This window comes from Ixodes scapularis, unplaced genomic scaffold (assembly GCF_016920785.2).
Source record: "Ixodes scapularis isolate PalLabHiFi unplaced genomic scaffold, ASM1692078v2 PGA_scaffold8__174_contigs__length_109621045, whole genome shotgun sequence".
Taxonomy (NCBI): Eukaryota; Metazoa; Arthropoda; class Arachnida; order Ixodida; family Ixodidae; genus Ixodes; species Ixodes scapularis.
The window spans coordinates 84168414-84195812 of record NW_024609883.1 but is presented as its reverse complement, the minus strand read 5'-3'; the positions used below and the strand labels follow the sequence as shown (position 1 = coordinate 84195812).

The 27399-nt window shown below is 45.0% G+C and overlaps 4 protein-coding genes across 5 annotated transcripts in view; 1 reads left to right on the top strand and 3 right to left on the bottom strand.

The window, feature by feature from the left end:
* Positions 1 to 5676, bottom strand: part of LOC115308200 (RB1-inducible coiled-coil protein 1) — a 55242-nt gene extending 49566 nt beyond the window's left edge. Inside the window, exons 1-3 of one of the 2 annotated variants that reach the window (XM_042286709.1) lie at positions 5313 to 5676; positions 4927 to 5027; positions 2509 to 2720 (exon numbers count right to left, since the gene is read on the bottom strand). In XM_042286709.1, the coding sequence (XP_042142643.1) occupies positions 2509 to 2720; positions 4927 to 4994 (280 nt within the window). In that variant the 5' untranslated portion in view covers positions 4995 to 5027; positions 5313 to 5676. The remainder of the gene's footprint in view (positions 1 to 2508; positions 2721 to 4926; positions 5028 to 5312) is intronic. The other variant, XM_029981955.4, reaches the window with a different exon arrangement.
* Positions 5677 to 6336: 660 nt separating this feature from the next.
* LOC8052267 (thioredoxin domain-containing protein 15) lies at positions 6337 to 7908 on the top strand. Its single transcript, XM_002436039.5, has one exon. The coding sequence runs from the start codon at positions 6409 to 6411 to the stop codon at positions 7264 to 7266; it is 858 nt and encodes a 285-aa protein (XP_002436084.3). The 5' UTR covers positions 6337 to 6408; the 3' UTR covers positions 7267 to 7908.
* A 3416-nt stretch (positions 7909 to 11324) lies between these two features.
* LOC121048070 (T-cell immunomodulatory protein) lies at positions 11325 to 15409 on the bottom strand (the record flags this gene model as incomplete). The annotated part of the gene is made up of 2 exons (XM_040503935.2): positions 11325 to 12224; positions 15110 to 15409. Coding segments are annotated over 2 exons (441 nt in total), but the record flags the coding sequence as incomplete, so codon positions are not given.
* Positions 15410 to 21946: 6537 nt separating this feature from the next.
* LOC8052268 (T-cell immunomodulatory protein) lies at positions 21947 to 27110 on the bottom strand. The gene is made up of 3 exons (XM_029974632.3): positions 26517 to 27110; positions 24830 to 25309; positions 21947 to 23059 (listed from the first exon to the last, which is right to left on the bottom strand). The coding sequence occupies exons 1-3, from the start codon at positions 26922 to 26924 to the stop codon at positions 22550 to 22552; spliced, it is 1398 nt and encodes a 465-aa protein (XP_029830492.3). The 5' UTR covers positions 26925 to 27110; the 3' UTR covers positions 21947 to 22549.
* Between the last annotated feature and the right edge of the window lie 289 nt (positions 27111 to 27399).

The following is a 27399-nucleotide window of genomic DNA, read 5'->3' as shown; positions in this document are numbered from 1 at the left end:
CTTATTCTGAGTACTCGTCAGCCAAAGTGAGCAAAACGCTGTTTCATAATCTCTCTAACATCTATGTGCAGTGATGAGAATCTAATATGATGAACTGACAGTCATTATTTTTGGGAGCTCTGTATGCCAGAGTAACAACACCAGGCAATGGTGCTACTACTAGATGCACAACACCATAAGCTGTGAGATGGCAAGTAACTAGGATTTCGTGTTTTCCGAGTTTATTTATCGCAAGATTCAGAGAGTGTTTTTCTGAGTCAATTTTTTGCTGAAAATTCGGGGTTTCTCGGAATTCCTTTTTGTTAGATTCCCAATTTTCTTAAATTCAAAATTTATTTGATAGTGTTTCTTATTTTTAAAAATTAAAAAAAAACTAAATAAATAAAGTATGGGTGCCATGACCTGTTGTCCTGGACTCCTCCAGGACAACAGGTCATGGCACCCAGACTTTACTAAAAGGCAAACGAGATTTCAAAGGAAACTGAAGTGGCATCTCCTCATGTCCACTGACCCTGTGCTCTTGTGAAGTTTACTTGAAAAACACCTTTTTTGCTTTTTATCTTTTCATTGTGACCTTGAAATTCCAAGTTTTTCTGACAAATTTGAATTGACAAAAAATTTACCGGCAAGCGTTTTCCTGATATTTTTTTTCGGATTTATCCGAAAACACGTAACCTACATTTTGGTGTTAAAGATTACCATGGCAACGAGATAGCCAGTGGCACCTAGCTCTTGATCGTTCTGTTCATTCGAACATGCTGATGACAATAATCCCCGGAGAAGGCGAACAAAGGACAAACACAAATCTCCGAACACAGTTAGGTAATAATCCCCTTCTTCAGCGATTATTGTCATTCTTGTCCAGCTCGCTGCACCTAATGGCTTGAGCATGCCAAGTTGGTCAGGTCTCAGAACGAAACTTCAGCAAACTATATGTGCCCAGGAACGGGGCTTCTACTGGAGTACTGTTGGTAAGTGGGAAAAGCGAAAAAAGTTCTAATTCCATCTGAGCGCGCTCGGCAATCCTCGGCACAATAGACCCTTTTCAAAATTTCAAAATGAAACATAGATTATGGGTGACTGCCATTAGTTGGGCACGCACTGTGAGCGAGCACGCATTGGACACTAGCGCTTCATTGGCATTTGGAGTGCATCCGGATCGAAACACATTCCACACGAGTTCTGCGCCAATGCTAGACGTGACTCGGAACCAATCGTAGGCTGCACGCCGGAAGCGACAAGACCAACTAATGGCGGCTGCGCATAATCTATGCATTGTTTCACAATTACGGGAAGGGTCTATTGGGTGCTACCAAAACTGAGCTTGCTTAGATCATCGTTTGCACACAATCGTGATGAGGCAGCACGGGAAAAAGCATGGTGCTACTTTGGCAGCCATAGCCATCTGAACGTACATTTGGGCGAGCTGGTAAAAAAAACAGCGTGACTGGGACAGGGACAAAGAAGAGAGATACACCAGATAACCCCCCCATCTCTGTTCTTTGTCCTCGTTCGAATCGGGCCGTTTTCCACCGTGAACACCCATAGCTGCTGCAGCTTGGAGCATGTGGCGAGAAAGCTTGTGCTGCAGCAGCCGGAAATTCCGAGTGCAGTTTCATCCCTGCTCGTTTCTGAATGAGCCTCGTAACGGCATGCGGTCATATATCGCTACTGCATGAGGCACACTGAAGACTCCAGGCTTGCGGTGCTACTTCACTGACTAAATTTCTCATCTACAGCAGAGACACCAGACGTCCATTGGGATTAGGGTAGAGAATAAAAACCAATATGATTTAAATCAGACCAGTTTTATACTACGATGATTTGAATCGAAACATTCCTGCAAAGATAATCACGGAAATAATTTGTATCTACCGTCTGTCTATCACTTAATGATTTCGTAATTAAATCAAAAAATCATTGAGCAAGAAAGATTTATATGACGGTAACACGAGCAAAAAGTAGCGCTCTCCTGAGCAAATCGGAGCGTTGAGGTTCATTTCTACTGCCCACCTTGTTTGTCAGCTATGTAACATACTATTAGCAACAAAATTGGAATGCAAAACGAAAAACAGAAAACAAATGCCCTATGCAATCAAGTCAGAATGCAAAAGAAAAAAACATAAATCTGTCTAAGAAAAAAAAAAATTTCTTTTTTTTTCTAGTACGGGGGGATTACACCAATAAAAAGTTGTCAATTAAACTGTACCTAAGATTTTAAGTTATTCTTTCTTCCACATCGTTATCGGCAACCGCATAAATTGATCTATCAATCTGCCATGTTGAGAAATAGATCAATAGTGGTAAATAATCACCATGTTCCAGCTTTGGCGATTTAAATCAAACTAATCCGATTGAAATCCAATAAATCCAATTTATTTTAAGAAAAAAAAATTCATCTTTTTTGCGTTTTAATTGGGGCTGACTAACTTCCCATTGTCCGAAAGCATGCAACACAATTCAACTAAAGCTGCCAAGTGAGGCGGCTCTGGCCGAAACGGAACTTGCCAGAGAGCACGGATTGGTCGCCGGATCTGGAGAGTGCGTCCGACTCTATGGAGGCCTTGTTGAAGAGGAAGATGGGGTTGGTGTCCGTGCCGGCGCTGTACTTGCCCACCGACGCACTGAGCTGCAGGCTTTCCCCACCGCTGATCAGGAGCACCTGCTTGTCGGGGGGCACGTGGCAGCGCTGCGCTATCACCTCCTTCAGGTTCTTCACACTGCAGGAACACCGGGGAGAATGGGGGCCATGTGAAACTCTCAGGGCGTCACGTCTCGCAAACCGAGGGCAAGCTACCGTGCCAGCAAAACTTGTAAAGACAAGGCGCAACGGTAACACTTCGAAGCAATGGTAACTCGAGGTTCTTTTTAGAAAAGGACGGCGAAGGCATTTTCAACAACCATTGTTTTTCGACTACAATGAGACTAGAATATTTTTTGGTTAAATGCAGGGTTCGGAGAACAGGGTCACGGAGTGAGGAAGATTGTGATTCAGAGCAATTTCACAGGTCAATAACACCGGGTGCACCATAGACACAATATTGTGTATAAACACATAAAGTAAAGAAACAGCATGCGTTTTGGTGCAACAATAAGCTTGCCTGTATTAGAGCAAAAACATATGGTTTAATATAAAAACATACCACCCTCCCCTCCCTCCCCCCAAAATAAAAGAGCAGCAAATTCGCATTTTTCTGCCTTCATCTATATATCAGAAAGACCGTCAGTGTGCCACAAAAATCAAGCAACCATTGTAGATTAAAGTTCTACACTTCTTTGATACCAAACTTCCCACTTTTACATTTCCCGACTCCTGTATGTAAATCGTTAACTTATTTCATATCTTGGTCGGAAAGCTTTTCAGCATTTGCTCCACACATAAACCTGCTTTGTTTAACAAGCAAACTTTGACTGAATCTTTACTGACAGGTGGTAAGATTTATATACACACTCCAAATACCCTAGTCCCCTTAATGTGTCAAAGCTAGGGTTCCGTATCTTCGGGGTTTGTTTTCCTTCAAATGTGGGGGTGTTTTCTTTGGGGTTAATTTTTTTTTTACTATACACACAAAATTTTTGTTTTTGTTTGTGTTTTTTACACATAAAAAACACAAAATTTTTGTGTTTTTTAGCGTCGTTTCTCAATGTCGTACAAAAAATGGGGGTTTGCCAGTGCTTATGTGGAAGGAAAGGGGACATGGGCATGGCATTCCTCTACATCCAGGGTACTTACGCGTGACTCGATACTCGAAAAACGTCTCTGTACCGATAAGAAAAAGAAGCCAGATAACATGTACGGTTCCGAAAGCAAGAAAAAGCCTCGCGGACTGTGTAAGGGGGGGCCGAGTTCCGGGCTAACACAAAATCAAGCTGTATATAGGCAAAGATTTTCTTACCGCGAGGCTTAGGGTTTTCCGAGGTTGGCTCCGATTCAAGGTTTTTAAGTTCTCCCAGATTTTGATAAAACTGGCTAGGGGTCAGTATTTTGGGTTTATCGGTATTTACCGAAAACGTGGAACCCTAGACATAGCATAATGGTAGGAAAAAAAGGTCCAAGTTTGTTGCGCACGTAAATTTAATCATTATTTTGAGATTTATTTCTCTCCGACTGCCATAACACTAAATGTTAAAACAGTGCTCCAGTTTTAATAATTCCCTCAACAACCGCAAAAAAATTGTATGTATCCCATCTGGCCTGTTTGTAATAACTTTGAGTGTGAACGGACAGCCCTGAAAGACATGTGTCTGCTTGTGTGGCAGAAGCGTTTTTATGCTCAACTTCGCAGAAAGAATATTATTGGAAGCACAAAGACCCTGGCATAGTTGAGACACACTTTAAAGCAAAAGGCTACCAGTTTATATGGTCTACACTTTACTTCTCTAAGATTAAAATAGGTACAGAAAACAACAAAAAAAAAACCTTATACTCATGCTTTTATTATTATTATTTTTTCGTAATTCAGCATTTTAAAAATTGCTGCCTAAAATGATGTGTGACTTCTGGTTGTTCTACTAATTATGATTTTAAGTATTAAAAACTATAGTAAATTTTTTTTTTTGCTTTGAATAAGTGCTAGTCTGATAATCGACCAAATGGTGCTACAAAGTGGTGCCACAAAATCGTAACCTGATATGCGCAGGCATATCAGGTCACGACGTTCCGGCTAAAATCTGCTCTTTTACGATTACCATAAGCAATCCAGTAAAAATAAAAAATACAGAGGCAAAAAAAAAAAAAAAAAAATCCCTGGGCGAAGTGATTCTAGAGAGCCTCATCACTCGGGACAATGAACGAGCAAGTGCACGCATAAGTGGTCATCGTAAAAACACAAAAAGGGACAAAGTCATCGCCACGGTAGCTTCAAAATGGTCGCCATGGTTACGGGGCAAATGCCCTTTGGACTGCCGTGCCGAAAAAAAACTTACCTTTCTACAGCGTGGTTCATATCGAAGGTCATCATCTTGCCTGTATCGACCAGGAAGACGTACAACATTTTCGCTTCCTTCTCGATAAACTGCACAATGACCTGAAACGACAAACAAAGCGATCCTTTGTCATCAGACGAGGAAAAGTCTCGATGCGCGCTAGCGCTCGACTACAAAAGAACATCACGTAAATTGACAATTATACTGCATTTCTGAGCTCAATTCATTCGTTAACTTTTGGTGTTCCGAGCGACACAATCGCACGATAATTTTAAAGGACCCACATTTTTGCGAAGCTACGAAGTTACAAGAGAAAGACCAGCGCGTTTACCCTACAAAGATGCATCCCTAGCGAAATTGGGAGCGAGCAACACAAATCCACGAACCTAAGATGTTGTGATGTTTCTGTTTCACTCTGTTGTTGAAGCCGGGTGAGCAGCGTGCTGGAACTTCTTGTTGGTACAAGCCGATATGGAGCAAATAATCCGGGCTCGCTGGTCAGCAGGGCATGCTTGTCGTATCTGCATGATGGTCCACATTTATCATTCGCCAAGATATTTTGGCGCATCCGTCCCCAGAGCGGAAATGTGCGAGTGCGTGCAGCGGCTGGTTCCTCGTTCGGGTTGCATTTGGATTAGTTGATAGTTCTTTTTTTCTTAAATATAATTTACAGATGTAAAATCCCACGTTCACCACACCTCTAGTCACCCACTGTTCGACTTCCAACAGCTGACGCCATGTTACGAACGCATCCGGCTAAATCTCGCCGCAAGCCGTCACGTGACTGAACCGACTTGTAGGTGAGCATGCGCATTAAAAAGTAGTACCATGTTTCAGCCGTTATGTATACCACAAACTTTTTAGTTTCTAGACTTATCAATTATAATTGTTTTAAAAAGAAGTTTTAGATTCAGTATGTTCTAAATACACTTTAATAATCTTTATTAAAAGTTTTAATGAGCGCGGTAGTAACACGGTGGGAGCACTGATTTTGATACCATGGCTAACTGTAGTGGGGCTATGCAAGCAGTTGTTGCCAAACAGATGACGCCAGTTGCACAATTTTATTACTTCATCTGGCTTCCCCATTAGTGCAGCCCCTTATTTGGCATGACTTGCACATGGCAAGCATCATATTTGTTTGTCGAGTGTCAGTTCGTTCAACGCAAATCAAAACCAAGAACTTGTCGCCCTTGAACATTAGCGGTGACGATCGCTATCTGTGTGCGCGACCTCGGCCCTTGGTCTGCTTAGCTTCCGTCAGGCACGTCAGGCCCCAACAAAAATAATAATAAAGACGTAAACATTGCAAGGCCCTATTGCTGTGCCACGACAGAAACTAACATTGTAAAACCTGTGTAGCTGTAAATTTATGTTTAGAGAAAAAAAAAAAAAACATATACACAAACTCGGGAGTTATGAACACGAACCAAACAACGTGCTCCAACGACTCCGCGTTGAATTGCCATAAGCATCGCCAAAATGGCTCCTGTGACGTTACGATTTTTCCTTCTCCTCGCTTCAATATTTCTTTTTAACTCCCAAGAAATCATAGTAGAACATCCCGAAACCACCGAACCGGTCGCCGAAAGTCCTCCGGAAGACTCCAGCACCCCACAAGAGCCAGCAGACGTCGTTGACAACTCTCAAACGGCGCCCAACGTGGACGACCCTGTCGCCACTGCCGCGATTGTCCCAGTCCCCGCAAATCCGGGCAACTTGACCATAACGCGTAATGAATCTAACCCAATCAACTGCACGCCAATCGTTCGAGACACCGACGAGCCGAACCGACTGATCGTCGTCAACGGTACGGCCCTCCTTCAAGAACTGACGCCGGCCGTGAACAAGACCAACAGCACGGCCGGGGATTGCGTCGTTGTGACGTTTTACTCGCCCTACTGCAACTTCTGCGCCCGGACGGCTCCGTTCGTGAACGCTCTGCCGAGCGCCTTTCCGGGCCTCAAGTTCTACGCCGTGGACGTGGTTCAGTCGAGCCAGATCAACATGCGGTACGGTCTGGTCGCCGTGCCGAGCATCCTACTCTTCCACAACGGTCGAGCCGTCGCCAAGTTCAACGATTCGAGTCCGAGCATCGAAGGTCTGACCGGTTTCATTGCCAGGCACACGGGCGTGACTCCCGATCGCCCGTTGGTTCCGGATTCCAGCGGCCCCATGTCGGATGTGCCGCTCGAGTTTATCGACTGGGTGCTCGTGTCTGCTTGGGTCTTCACGGCGGTGTGTTTGATCGGAGCCTTTCTGAGGTCTGGCCTGTGCAAGCATATGACCGCGAGCGTGCAGAACGCGTGGCGCGAAGCGCAGCACCAGCATCAAGACTGAGCTGTGCCGGTGGATGCTAAGACGTGGCGAAAATAACAATTGTTGCGTGCCATACCCATGGTGATGGACAACACAATAGGAATCCATTAACACCTTCTTTTCCCTTAGACCTTGGCCCTCATAATGACTGTATGTGCGAGTGATTAAACGTGAGAAGCCACTCGCTTTTCACATATTTCACATATTGCTGCAGGGCAGCCGCACTGAGCCATGCGAGAAGCTGGTTGAACATTCCAGTTTGTTTTGTCCCCGATTCTGCCGTTTTGCACAAAAAGAAACTACAGTTAAGTGCACCCACATGTTGCCTTCATGTGGCACTTTAGGGGCCCAATTCATGGTGCAAAGCGTGGAACATGATAATTATAAGGCCATCTGCTCACTTTCGCCGAGTTCTCCGACAAGAATGGAGTTCACAAATGTTACTGGTGGTGTGTGGAACCTCAATGTGCTTGACGCAGCGACATTTGCATGGAACTTAAGTGGTGATCAAGAACTTGCTTGGTAGCACTAGGTGTAAATGAATATGGTACGTGATGTGGTAACGTTTCCAGCGACCTTAGGCTATTGTTGCTGTTTCCACCTTTTCACAGAAGTATGATATCAAATAAATTAGAAAAAACATGTGAAAGGGACAGTGAAAAACGTGGCAGTTCTCTTCAGGCCCGCTTCAGACAGGGCAATTTCGCCCAGCAACTTGACGTCGCAATACCAGCAACACGAGCTGCCCTCGTTCACACGCAGCAACCAATTGCTGCAATTTGCCATCATGAAATTGAATTTTCTTGCACTATTTAGACACACAATTACGTGCTGTAAACGTGTTTTTATAAATTTAGATAACGTTAAGAATACTAACTCATCTTTCTAAAACAGTTTATTTCCAAAAACTATCAATTTCAAACCAGAACAAAGTCTTTAGTTGTCATCATCACCAACACGGGGTATCACGTGAAAATATTGCGTTCCTAATTGGCCTGCTGTCGCTTCAAACATCTTCAAGTTGCTCAGAGTTGCTCGATTGTTTCGAGCCAGACCCATTCTCAGCAATTCGTGTTGATCTAGCGGAAGCTAGGGGACAACTTGCCAGGAACACCAGAATTGCTGAGAAAGTTGTCCCGTCTGATGTGGGCCTTAGTAATCATTCACTCCTGCTTTAGCCACAGTGGGCTGGGGATATTGATAAATGAAAAAAAGGTGTGTTCACACTCACACTTTTACGACAGTCGTGCGACCAGCTAGCGACCACCGACGTTGCGGACAATTGGCGAGTCGCTTCTCCGAAGCTCTCGGGAACCTCCGTAGATTCCGTCCCCGCCACAGCTCGGGTTCGCGTTTCGCTGCTTTCCCAGTTTCGTTGTCTCGTGTGTCGTTTTCGCCACGAGAGAATGACTTCCAATATTGACCTGGGTCCTTTGGAATCGTACAACAAAAGCGAAATTGCTACACTGGCGTGCACTCGCTCGAGCTTTCACGGTACAGTATGCAAGTACCTGTCTAGCCAAAAGCCATGGATCTGCTGCAAGGCCAAGTTCCTTCTCTGGCGGTCGTTCAAATAGGTGTGCGCTTGTTATAAAGAAATGGGTACCCTTTAATAGCACTGATTGGAGCGACTGCACAGACCTCAATGGCCCTGTATCCGTGGTTGCTACCGGCAAGTGGCTTCTCAGAAGCCGTTGTCGATGCCGTTCATCCCCACAGCTTGGGTTCGCATTTTGCTGCTTCCCCAGTTTTGTTGTCCCACAGCTACACATGTGTCATTATTGCCACTAGAAGAGACCCATTACATTGGCCCGGGCCCTTGAGAACAGTACAATGAATTACAATCACTACATCTGCGCGTATTTGCTCAAGCTACTACCCCTACTGCGTCGCAGTGCGTACCTGTCGAGCCAAAAGTGGCACGGATTGGCTGTGAGGCCGAGTTCTTCCTCGGGCGCTCAGTCAAATCGGGGTGCCGCTTTTATAAAAGAAAATTTTTACTCTTCAATAGCGTTGATCAGAGCAGCCGCAGAGACCTCCGTGGCTTTGTATCCATGGCCACTACTAGAGCCCTGCGCAGATAACTGTTTGACTATCCGCATCCGATCCGCATCCGCAGACTTTGTATCCGCATCCGAACCACATCCACAAACTTTTTACATTATTGTATCCGTATCCGATCCGCATCCGCCTACTTTGTATCCGTATCCAAACCGCATCCGCAAAATGTGGAACCACATCCGACTCACAATCCAGGTATTCATTGTATATCATGATGTCATGCTTGAATGAAAAAAAAAAATACAAATAGCACTTTTTAGGTTGTTTGTTTATCTTTGTACAAAGAAATCTTCGGGTCACCATTCAAAGGGGATGTCATTTTATCATTATCAGTTTCATCGTATTTATATTAAAAGCGATCAGCCTTCCCGAGACACTGCGCGTCGAAGGAAAAATGATCTTAATTATGTGATCGTCCTAGAAGTCCGCAACACTCTGTCCAGAAGAAGCGCACAAAAAGGATTTTTTTTTGCTTTGTAACACCAATTTTATGCAGACGCATACTTTTGACACATAAAAGTTAAAAAAGGGCATACTAAATTGTGACATTTTAGTTCCGTCAAACAATTAAAAAGTAAGAGAGGTTCATATTCGTCTGGCTACGATGCCCTGGCGTCGTAGTTGGACGAATATGAACTACAAGACTTTTTGGCTAGGAAGCATACAAAAAAGGAACACTCAGGCAGTTTACGTGCTGCTTATGTGGGTGCGCTGTTGATTCCGAAGCTTTACGAACCGTGGCGCCACAGGGTCGCACTCGCTATCGAGGCACTTTTTTTTTTCGGAATCATGACCTCTTTGCGGGGTGGGAGAGGTTTCTTCTACTTTTTTATGACTTGTACGTTTGAGGTTTTCTTTGCCCGGAGAACCTTTTTCGCTCTTTCCCTGCCAATTACTAGCTTTCTCGAAACGATTGATGCCTTGCATTTTTTTACTTTTTCTATAGATGGCATTTTTGACGAGATGGAGTGCACTAACTGAAGCGATCTTCAGTGGGAATCAGATCTTTCTTGGGATCCCTATCGTTTCTTCGAAAGCGTTTTGTGGAAATACGTTTCGTGGACAACTAACTTTTCATGGGCATACATTTCATGGACACACGGTTCGTCGACGTACGTTTTGTGGGCACATATGCCTGAGACGTTTTCTCGACAACCCATTTCTTCACTAAGCCGCTAAAAGCTAGCGCGCGATTCACTAAGGTGTGCTTAACCAAACCATATACCCCTCTCCCCTGCAATCCAGGCGAGACGCAGAGTTTGTTACGAAAATAGCAGGGTTGTGTGCGACGAAACAAACCCAGGAAGCCTTTCGATCAAACGTTGCATGTCGAAGAAACAATCTCTAGATGGAACGTCAGTCGGCGAACGGAACGCAACCGGGCAAAAATTTAGACCCGGATCCGCGGATATCCGCAATCCACCAATATTTGTCTAATTTTTATCCGCATGCCAGTTTACTGCGGATATCTGCGAATAATTCGCGGATATGCGGGGCTCTAACCACTACTGCCAACCGAGGTGTTGGACGGACATGCTGGTTGCTTCTCCCACAGAAGAGCGGTGTGCCAGATATAAACAAGTGCGAGGCGCACCAGACATTGCTTTTGCGGCAGCGCCGATTGGTTCAGCCGCCGAGCAACTTGGCGACAGGTCTGAAAACTCAGTCTGGAAGCGACTGCTCCAAACAGGTCCCTTTTGCGACAAAAACTGTAGCGTGACTTGCAAGTGTGAACGCGCCTTAACGGTAGCTTGCATGCGGGAGTTACCCGAGGATATGTGCGCATGCAGACGAGAAAGTGTAGAATGTACAGCAATAATAGTTCTGGTTCTCTCATCAACACTTGCACAGCATGCAGACATTTACTTACCACTGCCAAGTGCTTCCAACAGGAAACAATCGTCCTGTTTTCTGTTGTTCACAAACATACTGAGCCTTCATTGGTTGGCGGTATGCCATTATGGCTGTGCTCAATGTGGTGCAATTTTTCCACTGAAAGAAGCTCCAAACGAGTAAAATTTCGACAACAGCTCTGCATTTATACTTTCTCTTTGTACAATTGTACATCATGCACACTGAAAGTGTACCAAACAAAAACACACTCAAAAGAGGGGCACTAAAAGAAAACAAACCAATCGCCATGCATTCTTTATCTGCCCAAACAAGCAGGAACCAGTGTTGCCACCATACGGTATTCAAAAAAGGTAACAAACCACGGCAAAGACGATGGTGAAAAAGTTCACAAAACAAATAAATACACTTTGGTCTTAACACTTTACATTAGCCCTACCGATAATCTCCCAATCCACAAAGCGTAACAGTAGTAAGGCACGACGTCATTAGCCAGGCAAGAAACCGTTGGCTTATCAGATACACGGCAGAAGTCCTTATGGCATTACTTGGGCAGAAAGCCATTAGCTGACTATAAAGTTCCCAGTTGTATCAGGAATTCAAATTACCAACTGAATCAATGGCTGCAGCGTGGCTTCTCGGCAATCAAGTCCTTGTAGGTACCGCAAGCAGAGTTCATAATTGGGTCAATGGCCACAGGTGACTTCCCGGCAAGGGCGTCCGCGTTGCTCGCAAGTCGTTAGCCAAATCACAAATTTGCTTTGAAGCAGCAGCCATTCAAATAATGAATTATGGTGTAGAATGAACATATACGTTCTGTGTTTGCAAAGCAATGCCGCAGGACTCAGTTCAGCGGTTAGCCAAGTCCACAGTTCCCATTGTAGTTCTTGTCTTGACCTGCCCGGTACGGTAACACAAAGGTTCTTCTACATGGCATCAAAGTGGAACTGATGTGCTTCTTGCAGCTTGACTCTGCGGTCTTCACGTTTCTCCAACCAGTGGAAGGCCGCAATGATGAGTGAGATGAAGACGCACGTTCCTGCCAGGGCAATGAATGTCAGCAGCACCTGCACACGTGACGGAGAGGACGGAGGAATCAGACAAACCGTTGAGCAAATTTATTATTCTGTGTTGCGCGTCATGCAGGTGGCACACTACTGGGGATGCTATGGCACCTGGCGTGTGTGCCACATCCTCAAATATGGTCCCTCGATTTCTGCCTTATGATGTCATAGGAGTGTCATGCTGTTGCCCGCCATGATCTTGGCAGTGGTAAAGCGGTGGATGTGTACTTGGCAGTATTTCAGTGTGGCTATTAATGTCCAAGAAAGAGATCTACTCCACCAATACATCTATCATCTCTCTCTCTCTCTCTCTCTCTCCCTATGACTCTCTAGACATCAACTCATTGCTTATAAACGAGGTAAATTTGTCCACAGGAGCTTCGCGCACAACACATGGAATGTTCATGGTGCGACATTGAAAATAAGTTGGTGCATTCGTTGATCGTTTTGGATTCTTCAAGATACACTACTGACAAGAAAAAAAGTATGGGTTCTTGAGTGCGCAGAAAGTCCTTCATGTGAAGAATTTTTTTTAAATCTGAACAGATTTTTCTATCACCAAACAACTCGCTTATTGCTGTGTTGATTTGTTTCCTTAAAGGGACACTGAGAGCTCAGAATAAATATACTTTTTTTCATTACCCAAAACGATTGAAAACAATGCCTGAACAATACCCTCGAAATTCGAAATTTGGGAACTCAGTATCTGTAAAGTGAAAATACAATTTTCAAAAGCCGAACTTGAAGTTCCCGCGCGATCCGCGCCGGTGCAGTGACATAAGAATTTAGTCGTCCTGCAACGTCTGCCCGCTCCCCATGATCAACCGCTGCCTATCGCTGTGAGCAGACGACGCTTCACTTTCGAGTTTGAAGTTATTTTAGGGCTCTATCAGCGATCTCAAATTCTTTGAAACGGTGTAAGGTCAAAGAGAATGCGCAGTGGGCTTTTATGAGCGACGTGAGGGGCCGTCGCATCGATTATGCATGAAAGGCTGTCCCAGCGGAGTCACAGGTGAAACTACGGTACAAAGACACTAAACCCAGTTGTTTTGGCCATTTGACGATTTCCTTTTCGAAGTCTGGGAGGTCGTCGGGCACCAAAAAAAGAGAACTTCATCCGATTCCCCAATCATCCTCAGTGCTACATGCGTCGAGCGCCGCCATGTTTTCCCAGGGAGGATAAGAAGCCAGGAGGCGACATCACTCCGGACTCCGATTTTCGGTATTTCAGAAAGAAGGGCCATAGTGCGTTTGGAATTGCATTAAAAAACATGTTTTATGAATGCCATTATAAAACATTATAAAAATGTCGCTTACAAAGCTTTTAGATTTCATAACTGATTATGTCACAAATAAAAATAGGCAAGGTGGTGAGGAGCGGGAGGAAGGCACCAAAAATAAAAAAAGCCCCCACGATCGTGGCAAAATTGTTTTTGCGCTCTGGTACTTTTTTGAGTGTCTATGACTACAACTTGCATCGTTTTTGACAACAAAAACAAATACGACCTTTGGAGCATCAGTGCCCCTTTAAGAGACAAACTGTTTAGAGCTCCCTAAGGTGGTTGTCAGTAGGCGATTTAAGTTCTAAATAATAATAATATAGAACGAAGACACCTAAGAAGGGTCTGAACACAAAAACTGGGCAAGAACTGTAAGAACGTCTATTGGAATCTCTGGTGTTAAGCACACATATAAGCTTATATATCCACCAGACATCTACCCTAGTTTTCGAGAAAATCATGACCTTGGGGCAAACGTTTCTGCCTGACATTTTAAGAAACCCCTTTCATAAACTACGGCAAGCAGCGTGTCTAAATATTTTACGACAATGCATCACGACCACTCTTCTAATTTTAGCATTATCCTTAAAAGAATAAAAAAAAGCTACTATATGTGAAAATTCTCGGAATGATAACCGAAAATGAGTCGTTATATACTCTGAGGAATTTTCCGTAAAATCCCATTAGGGTGCCCACCCAAAATGAAAAGATAAATTGTCAAAAACATGAGGTGGGTCATCTTTTGAGATGAGACAGCAAAACTTTATAAAAAAAATTATTGATAAACATAGGGGCACCCGCTACATACCATGCGACAGTGTAAATAATACCACAAATCTCGGACAGGGTGAATTCGCGTTTCACAATGTGATAAATACGCGGGAATTCGCTACAAACTCCTGTGTCACTGCAAAGAATACCGCGCACTGCGGATGCAGCAGGTTTGTGTTTCACAATGCGATGAACACGCGGAAACTGGCTACAAGCTTGCAGGCTACGAGAACCGAAATCGCTTCTGTAGATCCCAGACAAAAAATGCGGGAACTCGCATGTCATGGAAACTGACATTACGCAAACAGATCACGGACATAAACGCGGGAACTTGCTGAGAACTCACTTGTTACATGCACCGGTACCGCAACCCGCGCAATTGATGCGATTCCCGTCAGACATAGTGTGATGTCCGACAGGAAGGGGGGGGGGGGGGGGGGGAATGTTTCGGAATTTTTATGTTTGGGATGTTTGGCCAGAAAAACGGGACAGGTGATCTCTCAGGGGAGGGTGCGCTTTCGGGATTTTATAGAACTTTCTCGCCTGAAAGAAGACGAGAAAATTTCGGGATCAAGACTATAAGAAGCAAACGACCGGCAGTTAAAGAACCAGTTCAAGGACAATCCGTTTAGTGTGGTGTGTAACGTGCGTGACAGACCGTGGCCTCAGGCAAATGAGAGCATGGGCGTCCTAAATGCCACGCACTTAGAACGCGTTCGCCTGCAAGACAGCAAATTTTCCCTTTTTAATCCTTGCTCCTCAAGAGCCAGGTCTTGCGCCATTCGTGTGCCTTCAACTCAAGCCAAACAAGGAGGGCACAAGGTGTAGGTTCCAAACCTGTCGTCCGGGCGTGACGAAGAGCTTGTTAATCCACTGGGACGGCTGGTCCGGTGGGTGCGGGATGATCACCATTTGCGAGTTGGGGATGATCTGGGTCCACTGGTGGTGCACGCTGGGATGCTTGGTGCTGGCATTGTTCGGGAAGGCCACGGTCAGTACGTCCACAAAGTTTGGCGACTGGCCCAGCCCAAAAACGGTATAGGGCAGCTGGAGCGAGAAGTGGGCCGACTGGTACAACTGGCTCGTGCAGCTCTCCTGGGAAAAGCAGTCGATCAATCGGACAAATTTATCGTGACAAGTTTATATTGTCAATGCCTGTTCATACACTTGCATTTGCTTACGACCGAGTTCTGGAAACGCCCAGTTTAGCGAGGAAATTTTTCCGCTAGATCTAGCGAGGAAATTTTTCAGCTAGATTTAGCGGGGAAATATTTCCGCTAGATCTAGCGAGGAAATGTTTCAGCTAGTTTTAGCGGGGAAATTTTTCTGCTAGATTTAGCGGGGAAATTTTTCCGCTAGATTTAGCGGGAAATTTACCCATAATGCACCGCGCGGTTACGCCGACGGCGACGCCGCTCAAGCGGGAAACGGGCGACTAAGAGCTGCGCTCTAAAAAACTGCTCATGCATTGACCGTTTAGATCTGAAAGAAATGAAAAAGCCAAAGTGCAAATTTGCTACGATGCCACTAAAAAAAAAGAAATTAGAAACAAAGAAAGATATTTTGGACTAAGAAAGCCCACAAGATACAAAAAATACTGGGGATTCCATCAGCATAGTGGGACAGCTGCCAACAGGCAAGAAAACGCGGGCAATCCGGTCACAGGGTTCAGTCAACGATCAGTATGATTGTCTTTCCCTTTCCTTTTTGAAATCTTAAAGGGAAAAAAAATGCCCTGTGACTACCCAAGATAAGCTGTCTTTTATATTTGTGTAAGCGTCCCAATGTTTACCACGTAACTGCGATGTGACAGCGTCTTTCATGTAAATTATCAAGGAAATCAAATGCACCAACACCTTCCCAGGGCAACTTTGAATTTAAGCATAGCCTCCTCTATACTCACAAAGCCTGGCAGTTCGACGACGGAGCCATAGAACGCCCGATCACAGATTTGGAACGTGAGGATCTGGTAGCACAGAGCATCAAAGAGCCATTTCTCGGGGAACCTGGACGTCAGCGCACAACTTTTGCAGCAGTGAGGACCCGAAACACACTTGTTTGCTCGGGAGAAGTATGTTTCGGCGTCTCGCTGCAACGAGGCGCCAGTCACGTGGTTCTCCTCTCATCCGTTGTCTGCTGCTTCACCTTTTCCATTTCGGCAGCCACCTCTCGTGGCGATCTGCCAGGCTTTGTCAGTATAGAGGAGGCTATGATTTAAGAGATGAGGCACGCCTTGTCCCCACACCAGGCCGGGCCCAGGCCGCGCCCAATCAGGCCGGGTCTGGGCTGGGCCTCAAAAAGTAGGGCTATGCAGTGCTCTAAACCAGACTACCTAAATCAGGCAACCCCCGGCTCCCACAGCTAATCAGGTCACGACCGGTGTCATCAAACTAACCATATTGCTGCTGAATTTTCTTCTTCATTTGTAACCAGGTGCTTACTAAGGCTAAGGAAGAAAGCGGCGACCCAGCATTCGCTGTAGCGCGCCGGCGTCGCGCTCTATGCGTAGTTTTCACCAACCAGTTGCTTACTCGAGGAAATTGGAGGGCTTCCATAGAAAAAAAAACTTTGAAGGACGCCCCCCGAAAAGCGCCTCGGGTGAATTTCAAGCCTGCAGATCAGGCAGGGATCTGTTGGCCCGCAGGTTACCTCGGGGAAACCTACGGAGTTGTGCACGGGAGAGGCTCTGTGCGGAAGTCGAAAGAGCAAGATATGCAGCCGAGACCATCCCCAAAGAGATTAATCGGCGCTTTAAAAGAGAGTCGTTTGTGGCACGATCGGCTAAGTAAAACTCCAGTGCAATTTTCACTCCACTTCACAAAATTGATGTCTTGAGCTATTTATATTTATTGCTTCAAACCTATGGGGGTGATTTGGGTTCTACATTCGTAGAACCTTCTAACTTAGCAGGCTCCAAGGTTAGAAAATCGTTGAATTCCCTAGCGTACAAGTTCGAAAGTTAGAAAACTGTTGAATTTTATGGCACAAAACACTTTAAAGTTTAAAAACAATAAAATTTTTTATGACCAAAATTCCAAAGCTTGAAAATCGTTGAATTTTTTATCTAATAAATTTGACATTTCAAGACCTTTCGAACCCCTTGGTTCGACCTTTGAACCTCAGGTTCAAAAAAAGTTTGCAGCATCTCTATTCGAAACACACCAAGGCTCAGCTGTTCTTCCAAAACTTTCCGAAACACCTGTTTTGGGACCGAACCCTGTTTCGGAAAAAGGTTAGCCCCATCACGAACATTCAGCAAGGTTTGGTAGCGCCATTTGTCGTTCTGCGCCAACGGTAAGTGTCGGAACCTTTTCTGTTTTTTTCATATGCAAATCGGCCGCGCATGAATTTAGTTTTGGGTAGTCTAGTGCGAATAGAGGATTTTGAGTCCGAAGCGAATTCGAAGCGAATAGCGGTTTTGGCCGAATATTTTCGATTCGAATATCGAATAGTTTTCCTACAACTTTCACTACCATTGCATAATACTTAGACAAAAACCCAGCTAAACCTGTAAAGGTTATTCCACTTTTTCATTCATAAGCTAAGCTTAATCTATCTATATTTATGAACTGTGATCTCAGAAGGTGTGGTGTCTTGGGATGGCAAGTAAACGACGGATTTGACATAAAATGAATCCTATATAGATGGCCAACTATACCAATTGAGTGAATTTACAAATCTTGATATATAAAATATTCTTTCTTTAATCTCAAGTTAAAAAAGAATGAGTCGCGCATGATGAACACAGGTTGTAACAGCATTTCTGCTTAACATAGTATACTCTTCCGTAAAAGTTTAATTTTGAAACTTTTACTACAATGTAGATATACACATTCACAAAGTTTCCATTTATTTTCAAATACAGTCGGCATGGGTGCACTATCCCGCTTTGAATGTATGCTTTTCTTGAGCACGCAATTACGATTTTGTTTATCGCAGCAGGTTACCTCGTTAAGTGCGCTTCTTAGCGAGCACCGATGTAATGCGGACAAGCAACACCCGCAGACCTCACCTCCGCAGATATTGCTTCTCCGCAGCGCACTGGTGCTTGGTAAGAAGCACACTCAACGGGACTAACCCGCCGTAATCAACACTTCGAAAAACGCGAATAGTGCAGTTCTTTTCGAAGCGAATATTGAATACTGTATTATTCAAAACTACTATTCGAAATTTCGAATATTCGCACAACCCTAGTTTTGGGTTTATTAGGATACTTAGAGCTCATAGATTGAGTTATGACCTTAAAGTAGTATCTCAAAAAGCACTTTAGTGCCCCTTTAATATAAAGCATTTTTACTACCATATATCAGTATGTTGGGAGCTTGCATGCAAAGGGGCTACACCAGTCGCACAGCCAGAGGGGAGGCTTATGGAACTTCAGCTCCTCCTCCTCCTCTCCTCCCACCTCCCCCCCCCCCCAACAAAAAATCCAGCTGCATTTTGACCTTCCCCTTTCTCCTCAGCAACCTAAGTCATGGACATCCCAGCATACTTGGGTAGTAATTCAATTACAGTAATTGAATTACTGTAATTTAATTACTTTTCCTGGTAATTTGTAATTGTAATTCATTACTTTTGGCTAAAAGGAATTGTAATTGTAATTTAATTACTTTCTAGCATCAGTAATTGCTAAATTTCAGGCACAATTACAATTACTTTTGCAATATTTTGCGGCGGCGGCGCTTTTCCCCCTGACCACGGAGACGACAGTACAGCCAAAGCGACAGGGGAGAAAGTGTCTCCCAACCTGCTCAAAAAAAGGGAAAAGAAGGATGGGAAAGAGAGGTTGGGATAGATCGGAATGAAGGGTTTTGTAAACTGTAAAACGATTTAATGAAGAATTTGAGAAATAATTTGATAAATGAGGGCTACATTCGCGTCCATTTTCCTTCCTGTCGTAGTTGAATCTGACTCTTTGTCTCGTTCGCTTCCTGTTGCTCCTGCTTCTAGGGGTCTTTCTTATTTCTCATTCCCATACGGGGGCATCGGGGGCCGAAGTCGAGCTGGTTGGCTCCGATCACATCATCCGGTCGATGCGGGGAGGTTCGAGGTTCTCCTTACGCGTCTTCGCCGCTAGCATATTCGCTTAGATATTTCAGTCAAGGGTGGGGATTTTTATTGTCCAACGAAATTATTCTCTTTTCTTGAAGAGTTTTTCTCGTCCTTCTCTACTATTTCGTATGTTGGTACCACTAACAGTAAGTCGTGCTACTTTAACATCGAGGCGAAGAAGCAAAGAAGCAGTAGGTCTCGTTAACACGACTCACCCTGCCTTACTTCCAACCGTTGTTGCTGCACTACTCTTCCTTCTCCAAATCCGCGTCTACCTTTTTGTATAAACTTTAATTATTTAGTGTTCGCTCTAACCCCTAACCCTTTCAACCGTTTGTCAAACTGATTGGACGAGATTCCGAAACTTAGAAACCGCGGCTTTAGACTGTAGGGAGATTGTTTTTACATTTGGTGTTCCTTGAAGGCTTTTTTTTTTTCTTTTTTTTTTATAGGGGGCTCGGCTTGCACTTTGTTTTTACACCTCTATCGTGACCCTCCACGCGTTGTCCTCTCGTCATGGCCTGTGGAACCGTCCCGAGGCGCGCAGTGCCGCTTTGCATTGAGAACCTGCAACAGTCTTATCTACAATGGAAAAGGAAAGGCTGCCTTGGCCTTGTTACGGAATTTTTTTTTAAACAGATTAGCAGCAATGTAAAAAATATAATTGTAAGGTGCAAACTCTCCGCAATGCCTCTGAAAATATATTCAACACACAGAAACGCGACCTCCAATTTCCGGAAACATTTTCAGGTAGGCAACTTTTATGTCACTTTCCATAATACTTAGAGTTATAAAAAATGGCTCGTCTATGTCTTCCAGCTGAAACACGCTCAAGTAATTCCTAAAATCGAGGTGTCCAAGAGGTCGGAGTTTTGGAATAATTCGCGGGTTCTCATTTTCGCGACACGGTGGGATCGCAATATAGATTCCAATGTGTTCAGAATAGTTCGCGGGACCTATTTTTTTGCGAATTGTAGGCAATTCGCGTAAATGAAGTCGTTTACAGTAAATCGTGAACTTTTCGAGGTTGTTCTTGCCATACCAAATTCAAATCTTCATGAGACGCATAACATCGATACAATCATTGCTATCCTAACGATTAGCAACATGAGGATCCTAAATTTATTATCTATTTCAGGAGCTTTTTGGGTGTTACCGTGCACTGAATGAACCCAGAATCCCTGGCAAGAGAGTAGCTGCTATTGTGACACTAGTTTCATGGAAGCGACCACAGTTCGCGTACAACGGTTGCCCACATCTGGCATGTTACAAGTCCACAGACAGAGAGAGGCAGCGAATCATCGTGGCTGAAATGTTTTCTTAAGTTGTCGTATTCTTTAAATGATTGGCGTCGCTTACAAGTTTCTCTTATCAGCCATTTTTTCGTGAGTTTTATGATACCAGTACTGTCGCATATTTGTTTCCTTGTATTATTTTTAAGTTTAGTTTTTTTGTTGGTTTGACTTGGATACCATTTGCATAAGCACTAGGCAAGCTCACCGCGCACCTGCGAATTTTGTCGCCATTTATTTTTATATATTGAGAATATAAGAACGCAGGAGTTCATCACTCCAAACTATTACTTTCTACAATTCATCTAACAAATTTCATAAAAGAAAAGTACAGTGCGTGACATTTATACGGCGGCCATATAATTTGTTTAAAGTTAAATGGCCCAAGGTGGGTAACTGTCAGAAATAAGTAATTGTGAAGTAATTGCATTACTTTTTAAAAGTAATTTGTAATTTCAATGAATTACTTTCGCGTAGTAGTAATTGTAATTGTAGTTAAACTACTTTTGGAGCAAGGTAATTGTAATTGTAATTAAATTACATTTTGAAAGTAATTTACCCATGTATGCATCCCAGCCCCCTCAGCCCCGCTCCGAAAAAAATATTCCTGGATACACCACTGGGCTACACTACAAATAAAGTTGCAGTGGGCTCAGATTCCTAGTGCAAAAACTTTAGAATGCTCACATAACAAACAGGTAATGATTCAGCAACAAGATACTATTAAAAAAAAAAAGGCTTGACTATAAGCAAGTTCAGGTGAACAGAAAAAGCATGAATAAGTAAAGCAGGGTTTCTTCGGGGAACGCCTGTCTCTCTGGAGTGGGAACCGAGGAACCTCTCCTGTTTGCGGCATTCACGCAGTGAAGCAGTTCACAAGGCAAAAGACCTTGTAGAGAATAATGCGCATAATAGGGAATGTTTGCCACATGTCTATGAATGAATGGATGGCTCAGATCCTCTAGAATAGCGCTTTAACTGGGGGAACATTTTAGTTACGGGCAAGGGCGGCCAATAAAGTTTGGGAACTCGAGGAACCTGGTCTGAAAATCCATGAAGTGAGTAAAAGTTGTAGTAAGTTCTAAGAAAAAACCTAATACAGCAAGATTTGTTTTGTTCCTTTAACCCTTTGACGGTCGTCACAGTATGTGCACGGTGATGATTACACATTTGAAAATGACCGCCTAAACACGAAACTGCGTGCCAAGGGCATAACCTATTTGTTACGCCTTTGGCGAACTATAAACGTTATCACACGTTTCGCATTGCTGGGCTATTTATAGTTTTCAGATTAGATGCTCACTGCGCATACCGTCCACTCTGGCGATAGTGGCAATGGAAGCACTGGCTCTTCTGATTCAGACTTGACGTTTTTTCTAAATAAATTCCGATGATGAGAGCTTGTCATCTGACCAAGAATCTCTGTAAAGTACCTCTGGTTCAAAATATGAAGCCACAAGAATGTCGAGGAAGTCCACGCACCAATATAAAACGTAAAGTGACAACTTTTCACTTTTAACACTTTCTTTTTCATGCTTCTAAACCTATACAGCTTGCAAGCACTGTATCTGCTCCCACTAGATAAGTAAGAAATAACCTGCGCATCAATCCTTTTTATATATTATTGCTTCGAAAATAAAACCGAAGCACTGAAAAACATCTTTTGGAAAAAAAAAAAAAAAAACCGAACAGCTTGACCGCCAAAGGGTTAAATAAATTTACGACACCGAGAAGCGCGGACACGGATGGCCAACCGCAAATGCTAAAATGCGACCAGAGGTCATCCTGGTGATAGTTACAAAATTGCAGGGGGGAAGCAAATTGGCTTAGAAGGTGAAAGAAGGAATCACACTTTTGGTTTTTCGATTTCTAGGCTAGGTGGTGAAAGCTACCGCCCGTTATAAGTGTACAGCCGGTAGCATCCATCCATCCATCAACCACTCACCTGCGGATAGCCGTCTGACGTGATGATCCGGTAGCGCACAAACGGTCCCGGCTGGTTGGTCCCATACGCGATCTGTCCTAGAGGGCAGTTGGCGTAGCACAGCCCACTCACGGCCAGCACCTTGATGAAGCAGGCGTCATCGCTGAACTGGTTCCTCAGGGCGTGCGTCCTTAGCCCGTCTTCCTTGGTCCCGTTGGTCAGCAGCACGTCCATCTGGCCGTCCTCGTCAATGTCGAAGAAGGCAGCCAGCCTGACAGAGTCGAAGGTCGCGAGGGCGCCGTAATTCCAGTAGGGGACTAGCTTACGCCCGAACGGGCAGGACGGGCAGCGGACGTTTAGGAGGAGGGTGGCCCTCCTCACCGGGCCCTTGCGGTCCTTGGGCCGGCCCTCCAGGACCGCCAGGAAGTCGGGGTAGCCGTCCATGTCCACGTCGGCGGTGCGGAGCGCCGTGGGCACGGCCAGCCGCGTGCCTTCGGCATCCCTGAAGAACCGCCAGACCTGCGGCGATGTCACCGCGTTGGGAACACGTCTCAGACTGGTGTGTCCAGAGGTACTGGTCGAACATTATGAAAAAAAATAGCGCACAAAAAGACGAGGGCGGGGACAAGAATCCTAATACCTTCAGAATGGCGTGCCGAGCCTCCTATTCCGCCCAGGCATTAAAACGGCCCCAAAGCGGCAACAGATGACATTACAAAAAGCCGGAGTCGTGCTGCCAGACGTCGCGGTTGCGAGAAAATGTGAGCATTGCCGTCGTCGCAGCGTCCCGACTCACGGCTGCCAAAACTACCGTGGACCGTCGAGTGACCCACGGCAGAACCGGCGGCTGTAACGTCCCCCACCGCTACTCGGATGCCGCCAGGGTCGTGGCCGGGGACGGCATGATGCTTTTCTGGTGTCGTCGGGCGGAAATCGAGGGAACACATTTTTGGATGCAGTAGAAGGATCAGTCGGAGACACATTTCAGGCACCACGGTGATGTCGATTCGTATTATATTGTCTATTTACCATATTTTTCGGACAACAATCCACACCCAGTGTGTAGATCACAGGGGCACATTTTGGCTGAAAACTGAGCGTTTCTCCTCAGATAGCTTGCGCCTGGTACAATGTCCGTGTTGGGCCTTTAATTTATCCACGTCTTACTTCCGCTAAAAATGATAAATCAATGGTTCCCCGACAATGGCACTTCCTGCTGACTGATAAAATGATACAAGCATAAATTCTTCTTGCCACAGACAGTTCTTAATGACTTTAATTCAAATTCATCATAATCCTTCTGACAAGCTGCCTGCAGCACTATCGAGCAAGAAGCATAACAGTGCAGCTCTGACAGGTTTTTTGTTTACACAAACGCTGGGGCAGAAAACACTTGTTTTTTTACTCCTTGCATCAAACCCTTGCAGCCTCTCCTTCCACAATGCTACACAGAACTGTTGAGATGGAGCACTGACCTCCTTTTTGTCTACAAACAAGCACACATTTCATTACATGATACATGTGGGCACTACATGTGCGTCGAAACAGTTGCCTTTAAGGTAAATATGCACAGTGGTGTGTAGGTTCCTTCGGTAAAATTGCCACGAGCCGACTCTTTTGCGTTTTGTTACCCTTTTAACTTTTCAAAATAGAGAACCAATCATTTCTGCCACAACCATTTCATAGAAAAATTATCTCCATGCTTAACTAGAAAATGGCTGAGTGTGGGAACATTTGGAGAGTTTCAAAAACCTCTGTGAGCTAATGGCTCACCTCAAACATCCTGGATGGTACAGCAGAAGGACCTAGCTAAATGTCCAACTTCGCTGTTTCCATGGCATTTAAGCATCTTAGCATCGGCATCACAATCAAGCTTGCAATGGGCGCGTTCAGTAGCGCCCCGAAGTCAAGGAGCTAGTAACTCCTTCCACTGGACGGCCAAAAGTCACTTCCGGTGCACATAACTCCGGGGCTTCGAAGTCAAGCTCCGAAGCACCGAGTGCGGGGCTTCGAAGTAAAGCTCCGAAACACCGAGTCCAGAGACGGTGTACATAGAGTCAAAGAAGCTAAAAATGACGTCATTTCCTGACTGGTGACGATTTCCGGCGAGAAAATCCAAAGAGCTCTGGCTCGAGTCACTCCGTTCGGAGGCAAGGGAGGCGCTACTGAACACGCCCATTGGCACTAAAAGAGTAGATGTCCCTTAGACGGTAAGAGGCGACTTCTGTTTGTAAACACTACAAGGCTGCATAGGAAACAGAATGCGCAGAAGTGTACAAGCCTACACACCTGGTTACTCGCGTCGTGGAAGCCGTCAAGCCACGTGATCCACCCGCTGCTGTTGAACACGACGATAGAAGAGTTGCGGCAGTCCGACTGGCCGAGGCAGACGGGCATCACATGCTCCATGTCACCATCCGCGTCGATGTCCACGAACAGAGACTGGCCTTTCACCGCCGCGTTGCTGGGGTAGTCCCGGCGCTTGGGCCCGCTGAAAGTGCCATCCCCTGTCCAGTGCCAGAGTTCCATGGCGGACTCGGCGGTGAGCATCAGATCCGCCGTCATGTCGTCGTTGAGGTCGACAAAAGAGTTGGAGTGTGGACTTGCTAACTTGCCAAAGCCAATGCCCAGGGCGTGCGTGGTTGGGGACCGGGACGCCCCAAAGGTCCACACTGTCCGAGTCCTTGGGTCGCCCCCTGGCTTGCCGGAGAGGAGGTCGACGACGCGGTCGCTGTTATGGTCGAACAGGAGAGGCTGGTCGGTAGCGACCTGCGATAGAAAGCAGCATGAACAAGGTGAGCTGTTGGATTGACACTTGAAGAGAAACTTCCCAGAAGCCCCAGAGTGGCAGCCAACAGCTGTGGACATAGCTGAAGAAGGTAAGCCTTTTAGCTGCATGACTGCCGAGGAAGTTAAATGGAGAAGCTAAGTTTTTTTTTAGATGCATGACTGCTGAGGGACAGCTGAAGAAGCTGTCTTTTAGCTGCCTGACTACTTAGAATTTAGCTGAAGAAGCAAAGTCCTTTTAGCAGAACATTTTCTGACATGCTCAAGCTTCCAGGAGGGTTCTTCTTGTCGGCTTCGACTACCTTTCATGTTTTTTCTTCAATCAATATGAGGATTAAGAAAAAAATTCTTTTTACTCCCGTTTCCTTTAGATAATTGTTACAGCGAAAGTGTCACATTCATGGAAGAAAGTTCATGCATAGCTAACCTCCCTTGAAAAAGCGTCTTCCACACTTATCAATTTTTAAAAAAGAGTGACTGCTTGCAAAGCACGCTGTGAACATGGTATTGGTGCTTTTCTTTTGTTTTTTAGACTCGTAGTCATAGAAATTACTGGCCAACACCACATTTTATCATAAATGCAAATGACACCATAATAACTCCACAGTATGATTCTGTGTCAAGATATTCAGTCCTTCAGTTTGAGAAGAAGCACTCACTCCCAATTCTCTAAACTTGCTACTATTTTTAAAATTGGATTATGAAAAGTTTCATAAGCGGTGATTAAAATGTAGGAATGAGCAAATGGCAATGTCGTAAAGAGTATTCACCGAGTGTCATTATTTGATGCACAGCAGAAACGGTGATATGGCAAAATGCATTAGATTAGGTGCGTTGTTCATGCTGACAAGTGCAGAGGTAAGGGTATTCACAAACATGGCCGAGTGGCATTAGAATACTGCTAATTGCGCAAGGCTAGTGAAGTGAGCCATGGAATCATTGCTAACATCCATACATTGCAGCACTGCAGGGTGTATTTTTACAATCGATTTTTGTCAGTGCTGTAACGCGATGGTGAGTTCATTTTTTTACTTAGAATGCCAGAATCGACAACTCTGATTTTTTGCAGACGCTAACTGCCAGATGCCCAAACTTTCAAGTCAAGGTTCTCTACTTCGACTGCCTGGCGAGTCATCCTTCAAAATAGCGAATTTAAAGCCTGATGACACCGTTAGAAACAGGACCCGACCAGCGTGGTGCCGTTGCCGCAGTCAATGCCCAAGCTCAGCTGGCCCCAGAAAATGTGGATCTTCATGTCTTTCGATGACGGATCTGCCTTGGCCGTCACCAGAATGTCCATGATGGAGTCGCCGTCGAAATCACCGGGCATCACACTCGTGATGATGCCAGGCACTGTGCACTTGACGTCGGACTTCTGAAAGGTGGGTTTGGCTCCCGTCGCAATCCTGATGTCTAGGTTATGCATGTCGCTCGAAATAAGGAAAAGATCGGTGAGTTTGTCCGAGTTGAAGTCCCCGAACGCGGCCAGCACTCCGGTGTTGGCGCTGCCAAACACAGAGTCCGTGATGTCACGGAATGAACACACCCGCTGCAGGATTGTCGCCACCACGGTGACGACGAGCAAGCGACGGTTCATGACTGCTCGCCTTGGGTTCTGGACGAAACGCTGCAGGGTGCGGCTTTACATCACGTGCTCACGAGGCTCCCAAGTCGGTGAACTGAACATGTGGCGTACACACAACCGACACAACCAGGTAAACACACCACAGCAAATGGTTTGGTTTCTTGCGTGGACGATGGATTCTCGTTGACCAGCTTGTCCTAGGAGGATATGAAAAAGCGTAGATACATAAATTTACAATAGAGCTGTCTGAATTGGGAAGCGGCTTGCGCCATCTAGCGGGAGAAAAAGAAGTTCGCGTCATTAAATGGTGTTGACCGCTTTTTAAATTAAAACTTTGGGTTATGGTCTGTGTAAAGTAAAAAGAGCAGGACAAGCACCTCCTAAGAATCCCTTAACTCTTTCCACTTCAGCAGAGCATACGCTGGAGAAGAAGCGGCCAGTGGAAAGGAGAAAACGAGCAATCATGTCGAGCACGTTGTCCTGATTT

What these genes read in the sequence shown, in the direction of transcription:
- LOC8052268 (XM_029974632.3), bottom strand. Translation starts at nt 26,924, where the DNA reads ATGAACCGTCGCTTGCTCGTCGTCACCGTGGTGGCGACAATCCTGCAG. An exon ending in GCGGCAACGGCACCACGCTG is followed by an intron (nt 25,310 to 26,516) that starts GTCGGGTCCTGT and finishes TTTCTATCGCAG; the next exon opens with GTCGCTACCGACCAGCCTCT. An exon ending in TCCACGACGCGAGTAACCAG is followed by an intron (nt 23,060 to 24,829) that starts GTGTGTAGGCTT and finishes ACATCGCCGCAG; the next exon opens with GTCTGGCGGTTCTTCAGGGA.
- LOC8052267 (XM_002436039.5), top strand. Translation starts at nt 6,409, where the DNA reads ATGGCTCCTGTGACGTTACGATTTTTCCTTCTCCTCGCTTCAATATTT.